The 27,353-nt window shown below is 39.7% G+C and overlaps 1 protein-coding gene across 6 annotated transcripts in view; it reads right to left on the bottom strand.

Moving 5' to 3' along the window:
* CHD2 (chromodomain helicase DNA binding protein 2) overlaps positions 1 to 27,353 on the bottom strand; it is a 122,789-nt gene that overhangs the window by 84,695 nt on the left and 10,741 nt on the right. For 5 of the 6 annotated variants that reach the window (XM_007078247.3, XM_042988133.1, XM_042988130.1 and 2 more), the window contains 5 exons: positions 14,849 to 15,080; positions 11,011 to 11,097; positions 8,754 to 8,815; positions 2,821 to 2,928; positions 249 to 389 (listed from right to left, as the gene is read on the bottom strand). In XM_007078247.3, coding sequence (XP_007078309.2) covers positions 249 to 389; positions 2,821 to 2,928; positions 8,754 to 8,815; positions 11,011 to 11,097; positions 14,849 to 15,080 — 630 coding nt within the window. The remainder of the gene's footprint in view (positions 1 to 248; positions 390 to 2,820; positions 2,929 to 8,753; positions 8,816 to 11,010; positions 11,098 to 14,848; positions 15,081 to 27,353) is intronic. The other variant, XM_042988131.1, reaches the window with a different exon arrangement.

Below are 27,353 nucleotides of genomic sequence, written 5' to 3'. Positions count from 1 at the left end.
TGGGTATGAGCTCCACAATGGGCTCCACACTTACGGCACAGGGCCTTCCTGGGCTTCTCTCTGCCCCCTCCCCTGCCACCACCAACTCATGCTCTCAAGTGTGTGCACACAAGCACTCTCTCTCTCTCTCTCTGTGTCAAAATAAACTTAAAAAAAAAAAAAAAATGCAGAATCGTGGACTCACCTGAACCAAGTTCTACCCAACTATCACCCTCACACTAATGAAACACTTCTGGGGCACAACCTACCTAACATTTTTAGCTGCTCTGCGACGAGTCTGCCTTTTAGGAGCTTCATCATCTTCATCATCGTCATCAGAAGAATCTTGCCTTTTTCTCTTTCCACGCTGAGTCTTGGGTTGCTTTTTAACACGAGGTTTGGGCACTGTTCTAAAATGAGAAGAGAAAAAAGGGCAAAGTTTTTATTCTATCACTTGGTGTCTATTTCAAATCTATAATTTCCCAGAGCCACAATACATATATAGGATTAACCTGGGGAATGTCAGAAATGTATATTCCTGAGTCCCATTTGCTAAGATTCTAATCAACTAGAAATCTGCATTTTCAACACAAAAGTAATTGTAATACTGATAATCCTCAAACACATATAGGAGATTCAGTGAATTCTGAGGCAATGGTTCTCAACTACTCCTCAGGGTTACCTGACATAAAAATATACATGCAACATGTTACTGATGGTACTTCTTTGGCAGACAACTTGGAAATATCTATCAAACTTAGAAATGTCAACATTTTTCATTTCTGGGAGTTGATCTTACAGATATACACTGATACAGGCACAATAAGGTATTCACTGTAGTATTATTTGCAATTAACAAAAGACTAGGAAAACTCTAAATCTTCATCAACTTGGAATCAGTTCACTCAACAGAATAACTAGGTAGGCATTAAAAAAACAAAAAACAAAAAACTTTTCCATGTACTGATATGAGAAGATTTCCAAGATAACTAAAGAAAAACGCAGGGGTGCCTGGGTGGCTCAGTTAAGCATCCAACTTTGGCTCAGGTCATGATCTCACAGTTCGTGAGTTCGAGCCCCGCATCGGGCTCTGTGCTAACAGCTCAGACCCTGGAGCTTGCTTCAGATTCTGTGTCTCCCCCTCTCTCTACCCCTCCCCTGTTCACATTCTGTGTCTCTCTGTCTCTCAATAATAAATAAATGTTAAACTATATATATATTTTTTTTAAATGAAGAAGATGCATGAAATGCTATCTGCATAAAAGGAGCAAAAGACAAAAAATAACTACACGCATAATAGTGTGTGTGACATGTACAAAACATATCTGGAAGACTACCTGAGAAACCACACCCTGCCACACAGACTAAGGAGATGGCCACCCAAGGGAACTCACACACAGCCAGGACGGAGAACCACAGCCTAGGCACTCCCGTAAGGAAATCCCGAAATACTCTACCAGTGGTAAAAAGGTGAAAACAGGAGAAAGATACAGATGGAAACTCACAATCTTATCTGTTTCTCTCACACCTTCCATAAGTACACTACAGAGAGATGATCAGGGATTCAATAAATGACAGGTAAACTCTAGAAGAAAAAGCTGAAGTGGCTTTCCAGTCCTGTGACCAAACTAAGTTGACAAATTTCCCTGCCAGCGTGGTGGGCCAGTGTAGTGTCCTAACTCAGAGGCAGGCAAATGTTGGCTGCAAAAGTCCAGAGCACAACTGTTGGCATTCCCAGACAAGACGCAAAATTGAGGCCACTATGCAGGCACTTACTTAACGAGAAAAAATAAATTTTCACATAATTTTTACTGACAAAACTCAAAATGAAATAATAATCACAGGATTTATGGGATACACATCTAATGATAAGAACTGAATTCTTTTTGAAGGGATAACATTTCACGGAACTAAGGTTCAAATTTAGTGTTGCCTATCATCAAACTATAAATGTTTATCTCTAAATGCTATACTTAGCTCACAGGCCATCCAGAAATAGGTGATTGAGTGGGATGTGGCCCAAAGGCAACAGCCTGTCAACCCCCATCCTAAGCAATACTGCAAGGAGGAAAATTCCCCTGAGATCTCTGCCTCCTGCCCTCCTTTCCCCAACATGAGTACCTTACATTGCCAGCCAGCTAATGAAATTACCAAAGTTTCAGGGCACCTGGGTGGCTCGGATCACTTAAGCATCCAACTCTTGATTTTGTCTCAGGTCATGGTCTCATGGTTTGTGAGATCAAGCCCCACATCAGGCTCTGTGCTGACAGCACGGAGCCTGCTTGGAATTCTCTCTCTCCCTCCTTCTCTGCCCATCGCCCCACCTCTCAAAACAAATAAACATTTTTTTTTTTTTAATTACCAAAGTTCCCTGTGACCTCGGCCTACTTCTTTCCCTGCATAATCAGATTCTCTGCTTAATGTCAGATTCTAAGAACAAGGTAAGAAACAGTGAAGCATGCTTTCAACCAAACAGTATTTTAAAGTTAGGAATTAGTTCTTCCCCCAAAAAGCCTGCATACTGCTCCAATACACAGGGAGCTTTTTTTAAAAGCAGAAGATACATTCACCCCTCAGAACTAGGGGAACTAGTAAGTCGGGGAGTAAGAAACAGAAGCTTCGCTCTACACGACACACCATGCAAACACCCACAGTCAAATGCAAGCATCCTCATCACCTAATCACTTGCTAACGAGGAAGCCTAGCAAGAAGTGAGCCCGAGACTTCCAAAGCCCCGAATCACAGCACACCGTAGGCCATCATTCTACCACTGTACCATCCTTCTCAAACTAACACAAACTAAGCTCCACCAGAAGCAGAGAGTTCAAGCAAACACTGCACCTTCTGGGGACAGGTCTTCTGGCTTTCACTTTTTTCTGCTCTGGTTCGCTCTCTGCACTGGTGCCTTGTTCCTGTTCATCTTCTGAGGGCTCCCGTTTCCATTTTTCTCTGTGATCAAAAGCAAAGCAAAATGATTTTTTTCTAAATGAACTCCTCAGGATTGTTTCATTTGAAGAATCTGACAGGACCAATTTCAATAGGATTCTCCAAAAGGCAAAACATGTATATTTTAGGTATTATGGCTAAAAAAGGTTTATTCTAGCTCTATTTAAACTCTGGCTATGTTCCTTCCTAGACTGTGTAATATCTATGCCTATTTTTTCTCTGGTGACAAAAATAAATGAAAATGGAAATGAAGAAAGTATTTTTTAAACTATTCTGGAAAAAAAAAAAAGCTGTTAAATCTCTTCTACTCTATTTTTATTTACCACTACCATTGAACAGATTGAAGTCGTAATATATACTAGACCAGTGGTTCTCAAATGTAAGATGATCAGAACCACCTGAAGAACTTGTTAAAACAAATTTCTGGACAAGTGCCAGTTTCTGATTTAGCAGGTCTAATATGAAGCCTAAAAATGTTTATCTTAACAAATTCACAGACGATGTGAATCTTAATAAATTCTAATACTGGTTAGAAACTTCTTTTAAAACTACTATAATACTAGACATGCTAACATCTTTAAAATATATTCGATAAAAGTCCCTAAAATTATTTTTCAGTGATAAACCTACCACTTACTAAATAATCTATTCAGCCAAAGATGTAGTTCTCAATAATTATTAGATACAGTAGGTGTTCCTTTGCTCCTTGAGATCTTAGAAGGCTTTAAAGAGCCGTACCTTATAGCTCTCTCCTACCACCCCAAAGAGTTTTTGAGGTTTAAAGACCAAACGTGGGACTTAGCTCATTTCTAGGGAAGGAGAGAACACATAATAGTCACTGAGCATGAAATATCTAGGAAAAAAAAAAAACAACTCACAGGCAAGTATCTGAGGTTTTATAAAACAACTACCACTGTGCCTCTGGGTCTATGCATAGGAAATAAGATTATGCTGAAGACAACTGTCACAGAATCAAAGTCAAGTAGTCAATATTCTTCATGGGAGAATAGGTCAAAGGAATAGCAGGAGCTTACTGCAAGAAGGTGGCTTATCTACAGATTCCTAAGAATCTTCCTAAAAAGTCCAGGAACCACCCTACTTCAGGAAGCATGAAAAGGCAGTACAGCACTTTTATGTACATTACTCAAGTTCTACTAGCACTATTGGTTTCATATCGGTTTCCCTTAGAGTAAGTGACTGCTTCCAGGAGGCAGGGCGACTTGTCTTCATCTTTGTATCAGAGTTCAGCACAAAGGCAAGCAAATGGAGCTACTTCTTTGTTGAGGAAAGAAATAATTAAAGAATGAACCATATCAGCCTAACAAACAGGTAGAGTACTTTTCTTTTGGACACAGACTGCTGAGACACTAAGGCCTATTAATATTGCATAATATCCTTGCAGGTCCCTTTTTAAACAAAGAATTCCTTATATCTAACTAAACTCTAGGCATGTTAGTCCCCCTCCCTAGAACCTAGCACAACAAATGTTTGCTAAGGAACCAAACGAATAGATGGGGACGGCCAGGAAGGAAGAAAGAAGATGTCTCCAGGCACTAGAAGATTGGCACATGAGACTGCAGTCTCCTTTGGGAGAACAGTTTGGCTCTCAGAAGGGACACACATACTCAAACTGGAGAGAAGTGGTTTCACAGTTAACAAGCTTGAAAGAACATGAACAATTAAGATGTGAGGGAGAGCAGATCAGATGAGAAAGATGCACAAATATTAGTTGTAATTTACGGAACTCCACAGGAATTAAGAATCTAAATCAGGGCACTTAATGAGGTCCACTTCTATGACTTTATGCAACTAAGGTGCCAGTAAACTGACAGAATCAGTGTTGAGGCTAGAGTCCTCCAGTTAAATTGGAGGTCTACAGACTTATGGACAGCCAGGAAGATTCAGAAACTTCTAGTATGAGAATGCACAAAAACTGAGCAATCAACTGGTCCAAAGTCCGCCTCCTAAAGAAGGAAACTAAAACCCAGTGAGAACAAGGTGTTTGGCATTACATGTCAAACCTACAGCCCTCCTCCTCTCAGTGACAATCCACTGAAGACCACAAAATCAGGAAAAGTCAGACTTACACATTCTGGGAGGATCTGAACAACAGAAGGCTTAGAAGGCCTAAATGAGTTAGTATGCATGTGTATCTGAAACTGGCTGGATTATTTTAAATTTTGTTTTAACTTTCAAGAACAGAGGGAAAAGTTAGATCAGCAATACTAAGTCACTTTGTATAAAGGGAAGGTGAAAAGAGTGATCATTATAAAATGATTACTTCCCAACTCTGTAGATGTAGAGGGCTCTCCTAGATCACTGGCTTCTTCTATATAATGCAAACTTTATGAGCACGACTCCCTGACTAAGCCATATGTATAAGTCAGGCTACAAAGAGGAGTTGTCTAAAATATAAGGTTGTGTTTAAAAATTTTTTTCATATGTTATAGGAGATGTGAATTGCCAGATCCAGCTCTAAGAGGGCATCGGCAGGATTCCCTAGGAGAGAATCAATGGAATTTTTACCAAAATTTTGGGGACCAGGGATAAAAATACCAAGGTCTGGCCACTGAGGCCCCACGGCAATGTAAACAGATATGAAAAAGTCAGAATGCAAGCTAACAAAGTATGGTTTTCTTCCTTTATTGGAAAAAGGTGGCTGGCAGAACACAAACCCTAAGACAGAAATCAAATCTAAATAACTGTAAAATTCCTTTGTAAATAAAATGGGCCTAAATTCTGGCCAAGAGTCACTGAGGCTTCCTACTAACTATCTCTAAGAGCTCAGAGAAGAGGATTCCTTTCCCCTCCACTTTAGAAGGCAGATCATGAAAAGAGGAAAAGAACTGCTTAAACTTCACTGATTTTCAGTACATTTTCCCAGAGAGAACGCCTTTCAGGAGCAAGTTTCAATGAAAAAGAAAACTCTGGGGCAAATTCTCCACTGTGTCACAAGTTTCTGACAGTTACAATTCAAAGAACTGGAAAGAAAAAAATAACTATGGTCCCAGAAGAAAAACTTCCAAGTGATTTACGGCTAACACATTTTTTTTTTCATTCCAGTTGGGAGAATATGTTCTGGAACCATTCTAGAGTGGCTTGAAAAACTGATGGTACCATAATGAGCCAGCATAGGTCCTCTACATTTCACAAATTTGGACAATATTAAGAAGTACTGCATGGGAAAGGGTTGAATAATCAAAACAGCATGAGTGGGTCAAATAAAATTTGAAAAATTATTGGTTAGCATGACTAGGTCAGGAGTTACAATCTCCAGTACCCACTCGGGCCAGGTAAGGACTGTAAATGGAGTCAAAACAGAGAACTCCCAGTCTATCTGAAGATTACAAAGACCACTTGTTATGAGGACCAGTACTGACAGATTTTCTCAAAAAAAAAATCTAAAACTCTGAATTCTTAAGCATCATCCCTCAAATTTTCAACACTGCCAACTTGAAAAATGTTCTCAATATCGTGCAGAAACATTATGCTCTATAGCTTCTAAATTTTTTAAATGCTAACTTACATTCTGACTCTGGGGAGTTATTCCTTTGTAAGACTGTATTCTTCAAAGATGCCAACGTCATAAGAGCACAGAAGGGCTGTGAAAGACCACTAATACAGGATCTAATCCTAGATGGGACCCTGCAGTGGAGGTGGGAAATGTTATAAAAGACATTCCTGGGTCAAGTAACAAAATGGGGATATGGATTAGACAAAACTATGTTAGCAATGTTAAATCTATTTGTAGTAAAACTATCCTGTGCTTAAGAAACAGAGTATCCTTATTCTTAGGAAATCCACACTTCAGTATTTAGGGGTAAAAGGTCATGATGTGTGTCAATCTTAGTCTTAAGTGGTTCAGAAAAAATATTATATGCATGCATACATAAATATTTACAAAGAAAGCACTCACAACAATAAAAACAAATGAGGCAAAAGTGGTAACCAATGGTAAATCTGGGCAAAATACACAGGCAGTCTTTGTACTACTGCTTTATTCTTATAACATTTTTAAAAAGTTTAAAAAAATAGCTTTTTAAAAACTTCAAAATCTGTGGTACAGCCCACAGCGTTTCAGAAAAGCCTTTCCTTATGCTAATACTTCAAAATCTCTGCCCCCTTTGAGTCTCTCAATTCTGAAATCCACATGCCCACACACTAGGTCCTGTTATGCTTGCTCACATCACACAGGCCCCCGTTAGTGCTGAGGCTTTGCAGCGGGAGTGCCAGCACCTACTGCACCTCCTCCTACTAATTATAATTAAACGGACTCAGGAAAAGAGCTCCCTATAAGCCCCAGTACTCACCTGCTGTCCAGAGGATAGCAGGAAACAAGGCCAGCGCAGGGCCCAAATAAACAGGAAGAGAACTCCCCCAGCTCTGGCTAAGTTCCTAGGGAAGAGGCCGGGGAAAGGAAGGGCACTTACAGAAGATACAACCCCCTGCAAGGAACGAAGAGGTTCTACTCGGGGAAAGAAGGCCTCTAAGAACGGTCAACTTTAGAGACGGCTAGGATTGACAGAAGGAAAGTGAGCACAGGGGCCAGTGCGCTTCTACACACCCAGACGCCACTGAAGTAGAAACTGGAGGTTTTCAAGCACAGCACCATTTAGATCCCAGTCAGGAGACCAGAAGAACATAGCCAGATAGTAGAGGAAAGAACACATGCACAGACTTCCCGAAAGCCCCCAAAAGGCCATCAGATCAGAATAATTTCCCACGCAGGCCAAGGAATGGGGTAGAAAAAAGCCTTCTAAGATGCCAAGAAGTGCAGGCTTGCCTACAGTTTTTCCTCCAACTCTAACAAGTATTTCAAACACAAATGAAAAGTGTATGTGCTCTGGAGAGGACATACTAAATACTCAACTTTTCCTAACACAGTTCCCAATAACCCTGTTAGGTTGGCAGAAGGAGTATTACTCTACTTTGAAGATGAGTACATGGGTTTAAAAAATTCAAGCTCCTTTGCCTTAGGCCAAATACTTATGAAAGATTACTAATTAGTAATTCTATTACTAATTACTAATTCTAATTACTAATTCTAAAATTACTATTTGAGAACAGAAAATACATATAACTGGGGCTCTATTTTAATAGGTACCATGGACAATCGTTTACCATGAGAAACCCCTGAATTTGTCTGCCAAGTTTTCAATAGCTACATTTTCAAATGAAGCTCCTCAAGAGGTGGGCTATAGAATTTAGACTGTCAAAAAGATCCAGACACTCTCCAAAAGTAATTTTTTTAATTCCAAAAAAAACCAAAAACAAATTTTTTTCACCTTAATTAAGTAGAATTTGTGAATTTTTAAAATAATGAATATATAATCTACGTTCTAAAGGAATGTCATGTTAAGCCCAAGAATTAAAATTTTCTGGTTTGTAAACTGCAGTATTAAAATTATACAGTAATAACACTTTGAAATTTAATACTAAACTGGGTGTCAGTCCAACAAATATAATGTTGCCACACCCACACAAAGAACAAATTAAAAGAAAAAAGAGCAAATCTAAATTTGTTCCTTGCTCAACCAGAATAGAACTAGTGCACATTTTTAAGAAAAACACAATTGTGCTAATCAGGCTAACCAAATGGAACAAGCTGGGGTTTGCCCTAAGAAGTAGTCCAAGCACATGGGAACACATGCAACCCCGAGCTTTGAGGGCTGCGGCAGCAGTGGGTCATGACGGACTGCAACCCAAGACAGCAAGAGAAGAAGCAGACTCCGGGACCCGGGACAGACGACCACACAGAGAAGGGAGCCCCAGAGAAGCTGACATGTTCAAAACCCCTGGGGGAAGTAACTGCCCCATGAAAGACTTACTGTTTCTTCAGCTGCCTCTGGCCTCTTCTTTTTGGGCTCCCACTCTCAGACCCGCTACTTGCCTTCAGTGTGTGAGAGGGGAAAAATGATTACAGACTTTAATTCACAGTTCATAGGGACAACACGATACCCTGCTTCCACAATCTACTCAATAATAACATTATCCAATGTGAGCTTTCAGACAAAAGAAACCTGTGTTTGATCGTGCTCACTCTTCTTTTCCTTCGAAAATTAATTTGTCTGTAATGACAGAGTTACCTCTAACACCGGGAAACCCTCCCTCAGCTTGACTTCTACAAGGGCTCAGTCCAATAAAATTCTCTGTGATGATGGAAATATTCTGTATCTGCAGGGAACAATCTAGTGGCCAGGAGCCACATGTGACTACTGAGCCTCTGACACATGGCTAGTGTGGCTAAGGAACAGAATCTTTCATTTTATTTTACTTTAATTAAAAACTTTAAAAGCTACATGTTAGAGGCAACCAAACGTGATACTGCAGATCTAGAATATCATGTGAAATGCCACAACATTTAGTGTGTCATTAAAGGTGGTGACTGCTGATTTGTCCCATTTTAGACTCATTACAGAGCATGTTCAATCATGAGCCAACAGTGCCCTGCTGACAGCACTAGACCAAGGAAGGTTTATAGTCAGAAACATTTAAGTGTCTCTTTTCCCCCCAAATTAGGGAAACTATTTCTATTGCTGTCTTGTGCCCTATAGAGAATGTGTTAATGGACGTATAAAAGAGGAAAGAACGGACACAACTACGTGACCGGTTGTAACAAACATGGCTCAGCAACCTTGTCCTAGACACTGTGGAAAAAGAAAACTCGGGCAAACCAGCTCAGATGTCATTCAAAATAAAACACCATAAAGGCAATGTGGATGTTAACGGTCAATTAGATTTTTAAAATATGCTTACCAAAACCCACCTCCAACTCACTAACCTCTGACTATTAACTTTCATCAAAAGAATGCTACATACTTAAGAATAGCAAAGTCCTTCTCTCTCTCTCTCAAAAATAAGCATTAAAAAAAAATTTTTTTTAAAGGGGGGAGGGGGAGTGCCTGGGTGGCTCAGTGGCTCAGTCGGTTAAGCGTCCGACTTCAGCTCAGGTCACGATCTCGTGGTATGTGAGTTCGAGCCCCGCGTCGGGCTCTGTGCTGACTGCTCAGAGCCTGGAGCCTGTTTCGGATTCTGTGTCTCCCTCTTTCTCTGACCCTCCCCCGTTCATGCTCTGTCTCTCTCTGTCTCAAAAATAAATAAACGTTAAAAAAAAAAAAAATTAAAAAAAAAAAGAATACAGAAAGGGGGGGCGCCTGGGTGGCTCAGTCGGTTGAGCGGCCGACTTCGGCTCAGGTCATGATCTCTCAGTCCGTGAGTTCGAGCCCCGCGTCGGGCTCTGTGCTGACAGCTCGGAGCCTGGAGCCTGTTTCGGGTTCTGTGTCTCCCTCTCTCTGACCCTCCCCCATTCATGTTCTGTCTCTCTCTCTCTCAAAAATAAATAAACGTTAAAAAAAAAAAAAAAAAAAAAAAGAATACAGAAAGGGGACATCTCACTGAAGCACAGAAGAGCACCTCTTCAGAATGTGGTCTATACACCTACTACAGAGGTAAGAATTGACAAAAATACCACATGAACTGAGAAAGGTGAGAAAAGTCTATTCTATAGAAACAATAGAACCCAGTAATTACCAATTTTAAAAAACAAACTACTCAGTCTCTCACAATTAGATCAGATTAAATGTGTGTGAATTATTTTATACTGCACACTAAAAACAGAAAGCAAATTTGAATTAGTTAAAACGCTGTATTTAAGCAAATTTTCCTTCCTTTCTCAGAAATAAATCTGAAACAACTTCCACTATTACATTTGTTTACCAAGCAATGACTCATTTTACAAAATGTAGATTTAGAAACTAGGTATTTTAAAAGGTAAACTTCTTATAATAATCAATTTCACTTGAAACTTGGAAACCTTAAAAAAGAATAAAAACAAAAATTTGAAGCCAATCTGTACAATACTCTACTAAGACATTCATTATGACACAATCTTCCTGGTAAGTTTCTTCCTTTAAAAGCCACCTGTGGTTTTCCTTGCCATATTAAGGTGAGAAAGCTCACATTAGAGTCACTTAACTCCAAGGCAACAAGTTCAGTCATGTCAATGGTAGCATATACCAGAGTCAAAAAGGATGAGGTAAGATAAGGAGTTTAAATGTATCCCCTTAAAACGTGTCTTTTTCTTACCTCCTCCTTAATATTAAATCGTGATGGTTCTTGTCTGCTTCGGTTTGACCGCCTAACCCCATAAACATCAGGATACTCTTCCCACATCTGTAAAATTAATAGACCATGAGTGAATCCTTTTTGATTTACTATTTTCATTACTGGAACACGTATTTCAATTTAAGAAAATTCAAGTAACTAAATGTCTAAAGGGTGTTTTGTGTCAGTTTTGTTTATGAGACAATAAAGTACCATCTTTATTATTCCGAAACACACTGAAGCTTAACAACGCCTCTTCTTTACTGAATGGCTCTTCAACTACATGGCACACTACATACTCGTCATTAAAACATAAACTTACAATTGAATAATATGGCAAGGCTCCTGCTAAAGACAAAATCTTTACTGATGAATTTGAAGTCCCTAATGCTTTCCAGTATCAGCTATGTCCACACACTGACCCATCTGGGAAATCAGAAACCAAGCAGGGCTCCAACCATCTATTTGTACATTTCCTCTACTGCCTCGGAATGTGTAACGTGCCAGATGTACGCAAATTAGGCACTTCCAACACTTAGCTAGAAGCTCTCAGATGAGAACCACTGTCTCATCTGTACACTGAACCCTGTCTCTGTACACTGTATTCTCCAGCAGTAATTACCCTTAACCTTTAGGACTTGACTTTTAGTTACAATCCTCGCTGGTAACAGAAATACATAAATGAAGTTGAAAGGAGAGATTCGTTGAAGAGAAATTTTTTTTCTCAATATATCAACACCATCTTATTTAAAAGATGCAAATCAACAGATGTATAGAAAAAATGTAAAAGACCCTTCCAACCTCTAACGATAACAGTCTAATCCCCCAATCTCACTCTCCTTCCCAAAGATAATTCACACCAAGCATACCATGTGTTTTTCTAATGAAATCAGTCACACAGCGGCAAAATGAATTTGGATGGATTGTGGAACACTGAGATGAAGATGTTTAATAGGAGTTAAACATGTAGAAAAGATGCCGGACAGCCAAGATTAGAAATGTGGGCTTGTTGTCAAAACACAGGTGACAGCAAATGTCATGAAAATATTTAGAAAGTGAAGCCACTGGCTGAGACTCGTGAAGTGTGTAGAAAGTGGACCCCAAAAAAGACAAAACTGATGAAAGACAATTCAAAAAGACAGAATGTCACTAAGGCAAGGGAGGATATTATCAACAGTGCCTTAAAAAACAAAGTGCCAAGTAGGCTGAATAAAACCAAAGCCTCTAAAGAAAACAAGCAAGATGTTCCAGGAAAAGGCACTTTAGAACAAGAATCCAACATAATCATGAAACCCAGTGTTCCCAGTTTATAAAGGTGACAAATCCATAATGGCCTTAGAATAATCTCAGAGTCAGGAGGACAAAGGTCCAACCAGGAGGAGTTAGGAATAACCAACTGGCAGGATCTGGGTGACAGGCAGCAGGACACTAAACAAATCTGGCAGAGAAAGGAAGGAGACAAAAAAGTTTACTCTAGCCCTGCTGACCCTGACCCTGACCCCAACCCCAACTCTTACCCCTTTTTGGACTTCTGCTAAAGGTACAAAATTACTCAACACAGGTATTTAAGGAGCTTTTATTAACTGGGGTAGCTAAATCATTTAAGTGTCACTGTACCAGTTAGCTTTATCATTTTAAAATATTAGGCATTCAGGCTCAACTGCTGAGACTATATTACAGGATATACTGTAATGCACACATACTAAAATCATCCTGAGCTCATCTTTGTCCTTTTGAAGGCTATGATATCTAATTCAAGTCTTCAATAAAAAAAAATTAAAAAAAAAAAACTGCGACGTATACAGAAAACAAAGAACCTTCCTCAGAAGTTCTCATTTTAGAATAGCATCATTAAAGTCACAATCTGATCAGGATGCCTGGGTGGCCTGGTCAGCTAAGCGTCCGACTCTTGATTTCACCTTAGGTCATGAGCTCATGGTTTGGAGGTGAGTCCTGCATCAGGGTCGGCACTGAGAGTGCAGAGCCTGCTTGGGATTCTCTCTCTCTCTCCCTCTCCTGCTTATTCCCTCTCTCAAAACTAAGTAAGTAAACTGAAAAAAAAAAAGTCACGATCCAATCATTCTACCTAGTTAGTACATCCATCTACCTGTTAACCTTATTAAGTTTTTGGAATTTATTGCCTTAACTTTGAAAGTGTATTTTAGGAGCACCTGGGTGACTCAGGAAGTGTCCAACTCTTGATTTTGACTCAGCTCATGATGTCAAGATCCTGAAATGCAACCCAGCGTCAGGCTCTGAGCAGAACACAGAACCTGCTCAAGACCTTCCCCCCCTCCCTCTAGCCACTACCCAACTCGCACGTGCACACACACTCTCCCTCAAAAAGTTTTAAACTAAAATGTATTTTAATATTTCTGTCTGAAACTTTACTTGTATTTTGAAATTCAGTCTTAGTAATAATTTCTCCTTTCTTAATTCCCTTTTATCTACTTATATAAGGTTAAAAAAAAAATTATATATACACACACACACTCATACACACGGTCTTATAGTTAACAGCTGAGAATCCCGGTCAACTAGATTTCAGTGAAGTTTTAAACACTATGTAAGTCACAGTTTCCATGGTTTCCTTTTACCTTTTCAAGTAAAGAATTCCTCACTGCACAGAAGAAAGTTATATTCAGATGTTTTCTATCCATTATACTTTCTTCAAAAGTGTGTTGTGGTGTTCTGAAAAAAATACCCAGTCTAGATGTAGAGGAAACCAGGCTCAGACATTATCCTCTGAAGATTGCCAAGCAAAGCCTTCTGCTACAAGCCTGGAGAGTAAGTTTCTGAGTTTAGTGATACTCAGAGCAAAATCTCTCAGTGGTAATCTACATGCAGGGTGTTTTTGCATTTCCACTTGTCAAAGGTTCACTGACACACTGAGCAGGTAGACAAGGTGCAATACTTGAGTGTCTAAGTCACTGGTGATGACTGAATTAGCAAGGACAGCTTTCATTTTCTTATCCCTAACGGCTTCAGATGCTTCATCTGTTGAAGCATCTATCAAAGCTATTCTGTAGAACCTGCAGGTAATTTAAAGTTATTCGCACTACTACCAAAATCTGAGTGCTCAGACGAAGATTTCTGTCTTAAGAGTAATAAAAACTGATTTAGCATAAAACTTTCATTAGGACATCTTTTAAGTTTCTAAAAGAATATTCTTTTGCATTTTCAGTGATTTACACCTAACTGTCTCAAAATGGAATTTTAAAAGATAAGCTGTGCTCTTGTGACTAATTAGGCCAAGTCATTAATTTTTCCCCAAAAGGAACGCATCCCAGTTTGTGCATCAATGAGAAGACACTATGCACTTCAATTTTTGCCTTTTTGCATTCTTTGCTACAAGACTCCTCCATTAAGCAAACAAAATCTATATTGCCTAGATGCAAGTAACTTTTTTTCCTATGAGAAGTATCTTCCTTCCATCCTTCAGAGAAGAAAAATTGCCCTTATTCTTGAACTGTTATTATCCATAACTAAGCTCCACAACTACATTCCATAATCTGTCAGTAATTCACTCTGTAGTGTTCGGTACTATTACCTTTTTTAAATGTTAAAAACCAAAACTATAAAAATTTGTCTTTTTGCCCTGTAATTTGATGGTTCGTGTAATTATTTCCCTTATGGCCCTGTGTCTACTATATTCAAAGAGTAGAACAGAAAGCAATCTTTATATCCACAGACAGTATATTACAAAAGGTGGTGGTAGTTTTCATTATCCGAATACACTAGTGAGTTTTCCATGTGAAATAAAGTTCTGCTTGCTGATCCTAGCCAGCAGCACATTTTCACTGTATAGCAAAGTAGATACCTTCTTCACATCAGCTATCCGTTCCTTCTTAGAGGCTGGCTTCTCTTTGGCTTCTGGAAGGACTGGCTGGGATTTGGAACCCGCCGACTCACTTTCAGATTCCGACTGGCTCTCTGAAGATTCAGAACTGCTATTTGACTCACTGCCATGTCCACTTCCTGGATCGCTGCCCTGCTCACTCTCCGACTGGCTGCCTGAGTCTGAACCCGAAGCCTCTTCAGATGCTGAGTGACTTAATTAAAAAAAAAAAAAAGTACAAGATATAAGAACTGCCACATAAATCTGTTTTTTAAAAATTCCACATAAATCTTTTTTAAAAAGGGGTAAAATGACAGCTGAGAGTAATTCTAGTAATACACAATCAAAATCTTCAAATTCACTTTTACATTCTTATATTGCCAATAATGTCATTATCGTTCCAAACATTCCTAGCAGCGACCATTTCCTGAGTGCTTAGATGATGCCATATACCACTTAATTTATATAAATTAGCTCTTTTACTAAACTCAAAAAGGGCATGTTATTTTCTCCTTCACTCAGATGAGGAAAAACTGAAAAATGAAACCTTAATGACAGGTAAGGAAAAACTAAAACTCAGAAATAATTAAGCAAGTATCCCAAGATGACACAAGCAGAATTTGAAACCAGGTCAATCTGTCAGGATCCACTAAGTCTTATTTGTTCAGTATCAGTCTTTCCGTCCTCAAGACAAATATTCCCCACACTCAAAGAAAAAATCAACACAGAACAAAACAAAACCAAAGCGAAGTTCCCCAAAGAGTAAGAATGCAATCTGGATGCAATTATCTAATCACTGGTTATCAACAATAGGTGCAAATTTGAGGAGTTGTATTGAAAACACACCCACTAACCCCAACCAGAGGTCCTGCCTGGGAATCTCCAGCAGTGAGTTCCAGAGCTGATAGCAGAAAAAAAATAAACAAAAAGAGCACTCTGAGTCTGATGTGAAAGCGTAAACAAATAAAGACTGCTATGGGCTACCACACATGCCACCCCTTCCTCATTCCAAACACCCCTCAGGAGGGAGGGACCTAAGTAGGCAGATGACAGCAGAAGCTACAAAACACAAACACCAGAGGCTGTGGAAGACTGAGTATCAATCCTGGAAGCCGAGGAGGCTACATACCCTGCCCATTTTCGAACAGTAAAAAAGCAATTCAGGGGCACACTGGTAGCAGTGAAGCCACTTTAAAGGGAAAGCCCTACAATGAGAAGGAATGAAATCTGGCCATTTGCAGCAACGTGGATGGAACTGGAGGGTATTACGCTAAGTGAAATAAGTCAGGTAGAGAAAGTCAGATATCATATGTTTCACTCATGTGGATCTTGAGAAACTTAACAGAAGACCATGGGGGAAGGGAAGGGGGAAAAAATAGTTACAGAGAGGGAGGGAGGCAAACCATAAGAGACTCTTAAATGCAGAGAAAAAACTGAGGGTTGATGGGGGGTGGGGAAGAGGGAAAAATGAGTAATGGGCATTGAGGAGGGCACCTGTTGGGATGAGCACTGGGTGTTGTATACAAGCGATGAACCACGGGAATCTACCCCCAAAACCAAGAGCACACTGTAAACACTGCATGTTATCCAATTTGACAATAAATTATATTTTAAAAAATAAAAATAAATAAAGGAAAAGCCCTCAACTGGATGGACTCCAGAAAAAGGTGGCCAGTTCAACTCTTCTGCTTAGAGCTAAAGCATAGGAGGCGAGGCTAGCAGCAACCCAGAAGCTAGAGTAACCGTAACTTAACCCAAAGGGCCTTGAGTTCAGCAACCAGGAGATAAAGGGCACGCGGCATGAAGCCCAAAAGGTTAAAGAAGAGAGGCTTCGTATTTACACCCACTATATCTTCCCAACTAGAAATTAGGGCCTATCAATTGACAAACGTGTCCACACAATGACCAGGGCAGTACACTGGGAACTGGGATTGACCCTCCAAAATCCCACATGATCCACAGTAAGTGCATTACAGCAAAGGTGCCTTTGAGTTAAGATGATGCAGTCAGTGAGGGGGGGAGGTGTCCTAGCCTGGGGAGGGGAGAAGAAGGGAAAAACCATGTATTAATTACCTAATCATCTAATAGGTGCCTGGCCTTACTCTAAGTACTTTACATGTATTATTTTGCTTATTTCCCAGAACACCCTATTGGGAATTTTTATCCCCACGTGAGGGATGAGAAAACTGAGATGGGCAAGGATCCCAACCCCCAAGTCTGGCTCTAATGTCCATATTCTATTTGACCACAAGGGTTCAAAACATTAAGAGACTCAAAAAGTAAACCCTTTCCATGTTATACAATGTCCAAAACTAGCTAGGCATCCCTGTTAACAGGTGATTCACACTTCCAAGGCCTCATCATACTAACTCCTTGGCCCTTTGAACAGTAAAGGCGGACTGATCCAGGTGACTAAAGCATCTGAAGTCACTTATCCTCCACCTGTGACCAAGCATAAGGCAGTCCACCAGGCAAAGAAAACAAAGAGGAAGGCTGGACAGTATAGTTAAAAAGTGCAGGCTGCAGCATCCACAGCTCGGGTCTCGGTCCTCGAGCCTATCTCAGCCTATGCCACTTTTTAACCTGTGCCATCCTCTGTAAGGTCATGAGACAGCTATGACAAATGGCACCTATGACAGCAGCACTCTATAAATGTCGGGGCCTTATCCAAACATTAGACTTTTCAGAATTTCACAATTTCACATTTCCCTTCTAACACAAAGTTCTTCCCAGCTAGTGCTCATTATTAGTGACTCAGAACCATACAATCCATGGCAGTAGCTGGAAACGTTATTACTTTTGCCTCCACCATCTGCTCACAGTTTTAAAGGTCCAGAGGCAGCTCCAGAATTTCCTTACAAGGAGTTTATAAAGAAATCACTTTTCACTTAGAAGGGGAATTAGGAACATACCTGGAGGTTGCACTTACACAGCCAAAGCCCTGAGTGCTTAGAGAGGCCTGGAGGGTGAGGAGTCAGCTGGCCACCTCCCCTCACCCACCCTGGGCCTGATGCTGGAACCATCACGTCTCAGCATGCCGGATGAAACCTGGCCTCCACCTGTCAAGTTCTCAGGACTCAATGCCTAACCATTCCTCCCCCTCCCCCTCCCCCCCACTGCCCCAGCCTTACTGAACCACTGAGTACAGAATGAGCCCTAGGATCGCTCACCTCCAATCTCTGCTTGTGACAAACACCACTCCAATTCTTAAAGCCTCAGGTATTACCTTCTCTAGGAAAACATCCTTTGTGCCCTCGCCATTCCTAAATTCAGCACCTTTTAAGTCTTCCATAATACTCTGCCACAGCAACTGTGCCAGAGCAGTTACTCCCATAGGCCACTCAAGGAGGCAGCCTCATTTCAGTCTGCGTGTCAACCACTGGCTCTCGTTACTTTTATTATTATTTTTTTAATGTTTATTTACTTCTGAGACAGAGACAAAGCATGAGAGTGGGAGGGGCAGAGAGAGTGGGAGACCCAGAATCGGAAGCAGGCTCCAGGCTCCGAGCTGTCAGCACAGAGCCCGACGCGGGGCTCGAACTCACAAACCGTGAGATCATGACCTGAGCTGAAGTCGGTCACTCAACAGACTGAGCCACCCAGGCACCCCGGCTCTCGTTACTTTTAGCAATGACACATCCCAGCCTAGGGGATAGACTCCAAAGCCCCAGTTGTTAACATCCGTGCCTCTTTGCCTCCCCATTTGTCCCATCCTATGCAAGTAATTTGGTCACTTGTTGACCTCCCTAACAGATGTGAGAGCTAAACTGTCTTCTTTGACGTTTGCTGTGCCTAGTATGCATGCTAGAGAACAGAATGGAAAGGCGGACTTACTGACTTTGCTAGAATATGCAACCGTTTTGAAACACTTGAAATGAATGGTTTTTTTAATTACTGTAATGCACAGTATCTCCAGACAAGGGATTAAGGCTGAAATCTCATTTTGGCAATCACCACCAACTAAAATTGTCACAAGACCTTAGTATGATCCATATAGTGCCATGAAACACAAAACATTCCAACAACAACCAGACAGAAAATATTCAACTCCCAATTTTAAAGACACAGGAAGTCACAAATAGCATTCATCTGCTGAAGATAACTAGAATAGTCCAATGCTAATAGTCCAGTTAGCATTTTGTGCTGAAAAGCAAGAATCACTGCAGATGTGATGGAAATGTCCCAAACCAACACCCACAACGGGGTATGTGTATATGTACGCTACATCACTCCCTTTAAATTGCCCCAGTTACTATGAAAACTCTACTTTTATTTAATCTGTCCCCAATTAGTGGGACATTTAGACTATTTTTAAATTGTTCTCTTAACCAACAAGCCACAGATATCCTTGATATACTTCCATATTTCTATATTTCTGAGTAGAATATTTATATTTCCAAAACGTTCACCGTAACTAATAAAATATACCTATCCTAGTATATGCCTTCTGCAGCTGTACATTTGTGTTTGTGGAGGGAAGCGACCTCTAGAAATGTAACAGTGCACACAATACCTTTTAAGAAAGAAAAAACCACCACCTATGTTGTTAAGAGTGGTTTATTCATGGGGGCGCCTGGGTGGCTCAGCCGGTTAAGTGTCCAACTTCGGCTCAGGTCATGATCTCATGCTCCATGAGTTCGAGCCCCTCGTCGAGCTCTGAGCTGACAGTGCAGAGCCTGGGGCCTGTTTCAGATTCTGTGTCTCCCTCTCTCTCTCTGACCCTCCCCCACTCATGCTCGGTCTCTGTCTCAAAAATAAATAAACGTTGGGGCGCCTGGGTGGCTCAGTCGGTTAAGCAGCCGACTTCGGCTCAGGTCATGATCTCGCGGTCCGTGAATTCGAGCCCAGCGTCGGGCTCTGTGCTGACAGCTCAAAGCCTGGAGCCTGTTTCAGATTCTGTGTCTCCCTCTCTCTGACCCTCCCCCGTTCATGCTCTCTCTGTCTCAAAAACAAATAAACGTTAAAAAAAAAAATTTAAAGAGCGGTTTACTCTGCTGGATGAGTTATTTCAAGTATATTAATGGAAACCATCAACTACTTGTGTAATTTCAAAAAAAAAAAAAAAAAATCAAGTAAGCATGAAAAACCAAACCTCCAAAGAAACAAACACCAAATTCACAATTGCACTTACCTCTGGGGGCTGAGGGAGACAGATGTGATCACAGAATAATATTGGTGATGTTACATGACTGAAGCTGAGTGGTGAGTTCATAGTTGCTCATTATATAAGTATCAGTCTTTTTAACACTTAAATGTCTCATAATATATCCAGACAAAAGAATCAAATGCAAGGCAAGAGATACTAGTACCCCAATCCTACACAAAATGAGCTACAGATTTGAAAGAAAGACTAAGTGTTTTTTAAATTATTTTTGAAACCAGAAAGTCATATTTAGCAGACTTAAAATAATATTTAGGGAAAAAAGGTGTTTTTAAAAAAAAAAAAAGGCTAACATCATATTCAATGTCACTGAAAAGGCAGAAAGCTTTTCCTAAAAGATCAGGCACAAGTCAAGTGTGCCCACTCTCACTGCTCCTCCTCAACACAGTACTTTAAGTCCTACCTAGAACAATCAGGCAACAAAAGGAAATATAAGGTAACTGAAAAAGAAGTGAAATTGCTTCTATTTGCAGATGGCATGATTTTACATGGAGAAAATCCTAAAGTCTCAACCAAAAGGTTGTTGGGTCTAATCAATGAATTCATTAAAGTTGCAGGATACAAAATTAACCTACAAAAATAAGTCCTATTTTTATACACTAAAAATGAATTTTCTGAAAAAAGAAAATCGATCCCACTTACAATAGCATCACCAACAATAAAGTACTTAGGAACACATTTAACTGTGGAGGTTAAAGATCTCTATTCTGAAAACTGCAAGACATTAATGAAAAGAATAAAAGACTACACAAATGGTGGGCACCTGGCTGGCTTAGCCAGTGGAGCATGTGACCCTTGATCTTGAGGTTATATATTCGAGCCCCACATTGGATGTAGAAATTACTTAAAAATAAAATCTTTTAAAAAAAAAGAAAAATATTTGGTATTCATAACTTGGAAGAATACTGTTAAAATGTCAGTATTATCAAAAACCATCTACAGAGTCAATACAATCCCTATCGAGATTCCCATGGCATTTTTTACAGAAAGAGAAAAAGCAATTGTAAAATTTATATGAAACCACAAAAGACCCAAAGAGCCAAAAATAAATACAAAATTTTTTAAAAATCTTGAGAAAGAAGAATAAAGTTGGAGGCATCACACTTCCTGATTTCAAATTATAAAGCTATAGGCATCAAAACAGGATACTGGCATTAAACAGACAAACAGACCAACGGAACCGAATGTGAGAGCCCAGAAATAAACCCAAGCATACACAATCAACTAATATTTGACAAGAAAGCCAAAAAAAAAAAAAAAAAGCAAAAAAAAAATGAAGGGAGAACAGGCCCTCTCTTCAATAAATGGTACTGGGATAACTAGATATTCATATGTAAAAGAATCAAATTGGACCCATATGCTACACGACTCAACAAAAATTAATACAAAACATAAACTAAAACCATAAATTTAAGACCTAAAACCATGAAACTCCCAGAAGAAAACAGAAATAAAGCTGCTTGACAGTAATGTTGGTAATAATTTTTTGGATATGACACCTAAAGCACAAGCAACAAAATCAAAAATATACAAGTGACTGGGTGGCACCTGGGTGATTCACAGTCTATTAAGCATCCAATTCTTGCTTTTGGCTCAGGTCATGATCCCAGGGTCATGAGATGGAGCCCCACAATGCCTGAGATTCTCTCTCTCCCTCTCTCTCTGCCCCTCCCCTTTGTGTATGCGCTCACACGCACTCTCAAACATTTAAAACTAAATAAATTATCTTCTGCACAGCAAAAGAAACCATCAACAAAGTGAAAGACAACCTACCGAATGGGAAAAAAATATTTGCAAATAATATATCTGATAAGGAGTTAACATCCAAAATATACAAAGAACTCCTCTAACTCAATAGCAAAAAAAGAAACTATTTAATAAATTAAAAATGAGTAAAGGACCTCAACAGACATCTCTCCAAAGATATACAAAAACCCAACAGGTACATGAAAAGGTGCTCAACATCACTACTCAGTAGGGAAATGCATGTAAGAGCCACAATGAGATGTCACCTCACATGAGTTCAGAATGGCCATCAACAAAAAGAGGTAACAAGTGTTGACGAGGACACTGAGAAAAGGGAATCCTTGTCCACTGCTGGTGAAATTGTAAATTGGTACAGTCCCTATGGAAAACAGCACAGAGGATACTCAAAAAAATTAAAAACAGAACTACCATATGACCCAGTAATCCCACTTCTGGGAATATATCCAAAGGAAACCAAAACACTAACTCAAAAAGATATACCTGCACCTCCATGTTCATGACAGCATTTACAATAACCAAAACATGGAAACAATCTAAGAAAAAGAAATACCGTGTAGTCTCACACGTGGAATCTAAAGTAACTAAAAAGTAAATAAAATAACTTTTTAAAAACTCACAGGGGGTGCCTGACTGGGTGGCTCAGTCAATTAAACACCTGACTTCGGCTCAGGTCACGATCTCATGGCTCATGGGTACCAGCCCCACTTCAGGCGCTCTGCTGTCAGTGCAGAGCCCGCTTTGGGTCCTCCATCCCCTTCTCTCACTGCACCTCCCCCACTCACGTTCTCTCTCAAAAATAAACAAACGTTAAAAAAAAAAAATCTCATAGGAAAAAAGAGATTAGACTCATAGTTGCTGGATGCACTGAGAGGAGGGAGAACTGGAGGAAGGTCTTTCCAAAAAGGTGCAAATTTCTAGTTATGAGATAGGTAAGTAATAGGGACATAATATACCAGATGACTATAGCTAACACTGCTGTAGGATTTATCTGAAAGTTGTTGAGAGTAAATCCTACAAGTTCTCACTACAAGAAATTTTTTTTTTTTTTTTACTATACCGGTATAAGAAGATGGGATGTTAGCCAAACCCACTGTGATAATCATTTTACAGTATATGTGAATTAAAACACCATGCTGTATGCCTTAAACTTACACAGTGACATATACCAACTGTTTCTCAATAAAACTGGAAAAAAAATGATATTACCTTTACAAGAAAAAGAGTCTTAATAAAGGTACAACTCAATTAATTTGCATACTTCTTTCCTAGGAGGATAAGCTCCTAAATGTTGAAAAAGGAGTATTTTTTAAAAAAAGAAAAGAATATTTAAGAAACAAAAATTATAAACACTGACAGTCTAGTTATTCCCTCCAAAGGCAAGATTAAATATTACGCAGACTTGCTATTAATGCCGAACTATAATACAAAATAACTGTCAATACTAAATTGTAGCTTATGATGCTGATGTACCGGGGTCCAACTGAGTTAGTAGGAGAGGAGACCTTTAATCAGGCTTTCACCTAAACAAATAAAGTAATAAAATGAACAGATTTCAAAGGCATTAATAGGGATAAAGCAATTAAAAATGGAATATTCTGGGGGTTCCTGGGTGGCTCAGTCAATTGAGCATCCGACTGTTGACCTCGGCTCAGGTCATGATCCCAGGGTCACAGGGTCCAAACCCACATCAGTCTCCAGGCTGAGCATGAAGCCTGCTTAAGATTCTCTACCTCTCCCCCTCTGCCCCCTTCCCACTCGTGCCCTAAAATAAAAAAAAAGGAGTACTCAAGAATCTACCACATATACAAAATCCTCATGAAAAGTAAGTGTATCTTAAAGTTACTCCAAACCTAATTTGCAAACAAGTCTTGTAATTTTTCATGGAACAATCACGACATGGGAAAATCAGTGCAAAATAATGAAAGGGACTTTCGTTAAAACTGTGATTTTAGGGGCGCCGTCCGACTTCAGCTCAGGTCACGATCTCACGGTCCGTAAGTTGGAGCCCCGCGTCGGGCCCTGGGCTGATGGCTCAGAGCCTGGAGCCTGCTTCTGATTCTGTGTCTCCCTCTCTCTCTGCCCCTCCCCTGTTCATGCTCTGTCTCTCTCTGTCTCAAAAATAAATAAACGTTAATTAAAAAAAAAAAAACAAAAAACTGATTTTAGATTCTAATAGGAAATAAATGTTTATGAAAAAAAGCTTAACACTTCTCACTTGTAGATAGAAGTGGATTTGGTAGCTCTTCAAAATCCTTTTTGAAGGTGGCAGAAATGTAGTGTGAAGTGTATTTCACAACTGGACTTTGAGAGCAGGCAGCACTGGAATAGCTCTTGTTCCAGTTTTAATTTATTACCGTTTCCCACATGGCCACAAGAGGGCAGCACAGCAACATGTCAGTTAGAAAGCCTGTGGGTTCTCTGCCCGAGAGCTGCCATTTCAGGCTTTGGGTAGTGTTTACTTTCCTAAACACTTAACAAAATGGCTGAACTGCTTGGCAGAGGATTTTTTTTTGTGTTGGTGATAGAAAAATCTGGTAAAAACAAAGCAATCTACACTGGAACTCCTTAAAACTTATTTCCAGACTACATTCTACCAATGATATAATAGCTGATATTTATGGAGCACTTACGCATCAGGCATGGGCAAAAATTGCCCTCTAAATCCCTACAAAAACCCTCTAAGACAAATTATCCTCATTTATAGAAAGTCTTAGCCCAAGTGTGTATACATATGTTATCCATCAGCCCCACAGTATGAATTATGGAATCTACACTCTTCAACTCTAACTGGTATTGCTATCCCCGCCACGCATACATACGTTCTTCAGTTAAACAGATCCTTAAACCACCCAAGGTTGATGCAGAATGATTCCTTCTCAATCACTTCTATGTGTTTGAAGAGTACAAAAAGGCAAAGATCATTAAACCATGAGTTTCTTATTGATAAAAAAAATACTGGGTGTAGTTCCTTAAATAAATGGAACTGCATTTAAGACCTTTAAGACCTCCTCCACCTCTCGTTCAAGTCCTACTATTCTGAAGAATAAGCTACATTATAAACAAGGTTAAAAGACAAGTAACAGACTGAGAAATTTCAATGTATGCACAACAAAGGATTTCTACAGAGAACATAAAAATAACCACAGATCAAAGAAAAATCCAGTAGAAAACTAGGGAAAGGAAAGGGACATGCAACTACAGAAGAAAAACTGAGATGGCCAAGAAACTTATAAAAAGAAATTAAACATCAGGGGTAATTTGAAAATGTATTATCACAACAGATTAGTTCACATTCACCTGCTTTGTAGAAATTAAAATGTATGATAGTATTAAGTGATGGGGAGGAAACAGGGGAGACAGTATTCATACACCATTACTGAAAAAGCAATCAGCAGACGCTTTGCAAAGCAACGTGGCATTTTCCAGTAAACCTCAAAATATGCATATGAATCATGCAATTAAATCTGTGAGTATATAACCTGGCAAATTATTGAACTTGTGCAGGAGGTGGGAAGTATAAAAACGTTCACGGCTTTGCTCATAAAAAAAAGGGGGGGGGGAGGAAATAATCTAAATTTAGATTCATACTGTGCAATTAAATACAAGTTAGACCTAGTAGGGATTATATTTATAAATGTCACCATGACAATTTCAAAAACTATTCAATTTTTAAAACAAAAGCACATTACATGAACCATGTACATTTTTAAAATACCAAGGTTTTTAGATGCCACGTTCATGAAAGTGACTAAGGAGAAGGGGCAAATAGGATTTTAGCCGTATCTAACTTGTTTAAAGCTTTAATTGTAGTCTTTCAATTTTTCTGAGTTTTTCTGAATTTCTCAAAAAAGAGCTATGTTTCTAAGATTGCAGAATTGATCAGTATTCAGAAGCAGACCTTCCTGCAGTACCTCCCAAATTAAGAAACTCAGTGCTAATGTGGAAAAAACACCTACCTTTGATAAGCATGTTCCTAACATTTTCAACCGGTGCCAGAGGAAACCTTGTCTTGATCATGCTACTTCTGCTCCTCCACTAACCAAATAACACTGAGTAGTCCTAAATAGCTTAGGAAGCATCAAACAAATGGCACTCAGGCACACAAACCATTAGGAAAAAAGTGAACTATAGCAAGAAGCCTAGATGAGGTACAAACCTAGATAATCGTTTCACAAAGAGCTACCCAATTCAGATCTGGCAAGGCACCAAGACTAGACAAGGATAGGACAAGCTCTCTGCAGGAAAGAACATGAAGACTTTCGAACCCACCAAGTAATGAAAACAGGTACCAGGGGGAAAGCTGTTCCTATAAACCTATCATCTCAGGTGGGTACCATTTAGAACCCTGAGGACAGATGGGACTAGTCTGAATTCCTTTCAGAATATTTAAAGTCTTATCTTTCCTTACTAACCTTTAGGCTATGATATTTAGACTTTCGAAAGATAACAACTCCAACAGTTCAAAGGAGATTTAAAAGTCCTGAATGCTAACCTCAACAGTAAGTGCAACTTCTGCCCCCACAGAGTCAGAGGACGGAAGTACGGTCCTTGGATCAAGCCACAGAAATCAATCAGAACGGTGCGAACTCACAACTTTCTCAGGACTCACGGTGGCAATACTCACTGTGGCAGGCACTTTCCTAAATGTTATAGACCAGTTTCTTAAGTGTGCCATTACTGACACCTTGGGCCCGATTAATTCATTCTTTGTTATGGGAGGCTGTCCTTACACATTGCGAGAGGTTTAGCAGCATCCCTAGCCTCTACCTAGCACACACCAGATGTACCGTAGCTCCAAGCAAAAAGATCTCCAGACACTGCCAAGTCAGGGAGGGGTTGTCCCTAGTGGAAAACTACTGCTTTCAGACGTATTATTTTATTTAATTCTAACTTCCCTGAGACACATACTCTTCCTTTATTAAAAGATAAAGAAACAAGCTCAGAGGTTCTTGCCCAAGATCATACACAGCTAAAAAGCAGAAGAGAGATGAAAATTCTTGTCCCAATTAGCTCTTATTTCCCAAACCTGTATCAGCACTAGAAACCACCATAGTTTTTGTTCAAGATAGATTCCTGGGACAAGTCCTCCCAGACCTGACTGAACTCAAATATCCAGGCAAGAAGGCTGGGAGTACGTTGAACAAGCACCCAAAGTGGCTCTTAGCAAATAAATCTGGGGGCTTAAATGCCTCTGTAAAGCTAAGTTCAGTAGGAACTTTTATTTTTTTTTTTATTTTTTATGTTTTGGTAAATCAAGCAAGGGAAATGGAGAATCTGACCCATCACCCTCTGCCCTCAAAGTCACAACTTCCCAGCCATATGCTGCTCTATTTGAATGTCAAATAACCTTATACAGGAACTGAAGACACTCAAGATTTTCCACACCCACCACATTCAAGAACTATTTCCCTTCAGGGCACGTCTCTAGAACACTGTTTCCAACCCTGGCTATTTATGCCAACAGACCCACCTGGAATGCTATCTCCCCTGCCCTACGACTACTTAACCCCTAAAATCCCATCAGGTAAGGGGCCTTTTAAAAGTTCTCAAGTGATTCTG

Source organism: Panthera tigris, chromosome B3 (genome assembly GCF_018350195.1).
Source record: "Panthera tigris isolate Pti1 chromosome B3, P.tigris_Pti1_mat1.1, whole genome shotgun sequence".
Taxonomy (NCBI): domain Eukaryota; kingdom Metazoa; phylum Chordata; class Mammalia; order Carnivora; family Felidae; genus Panthera; species Panthera tigris.
This window is presented reverse-complemented; position numbering and strand designations above follow the sequence as displayed.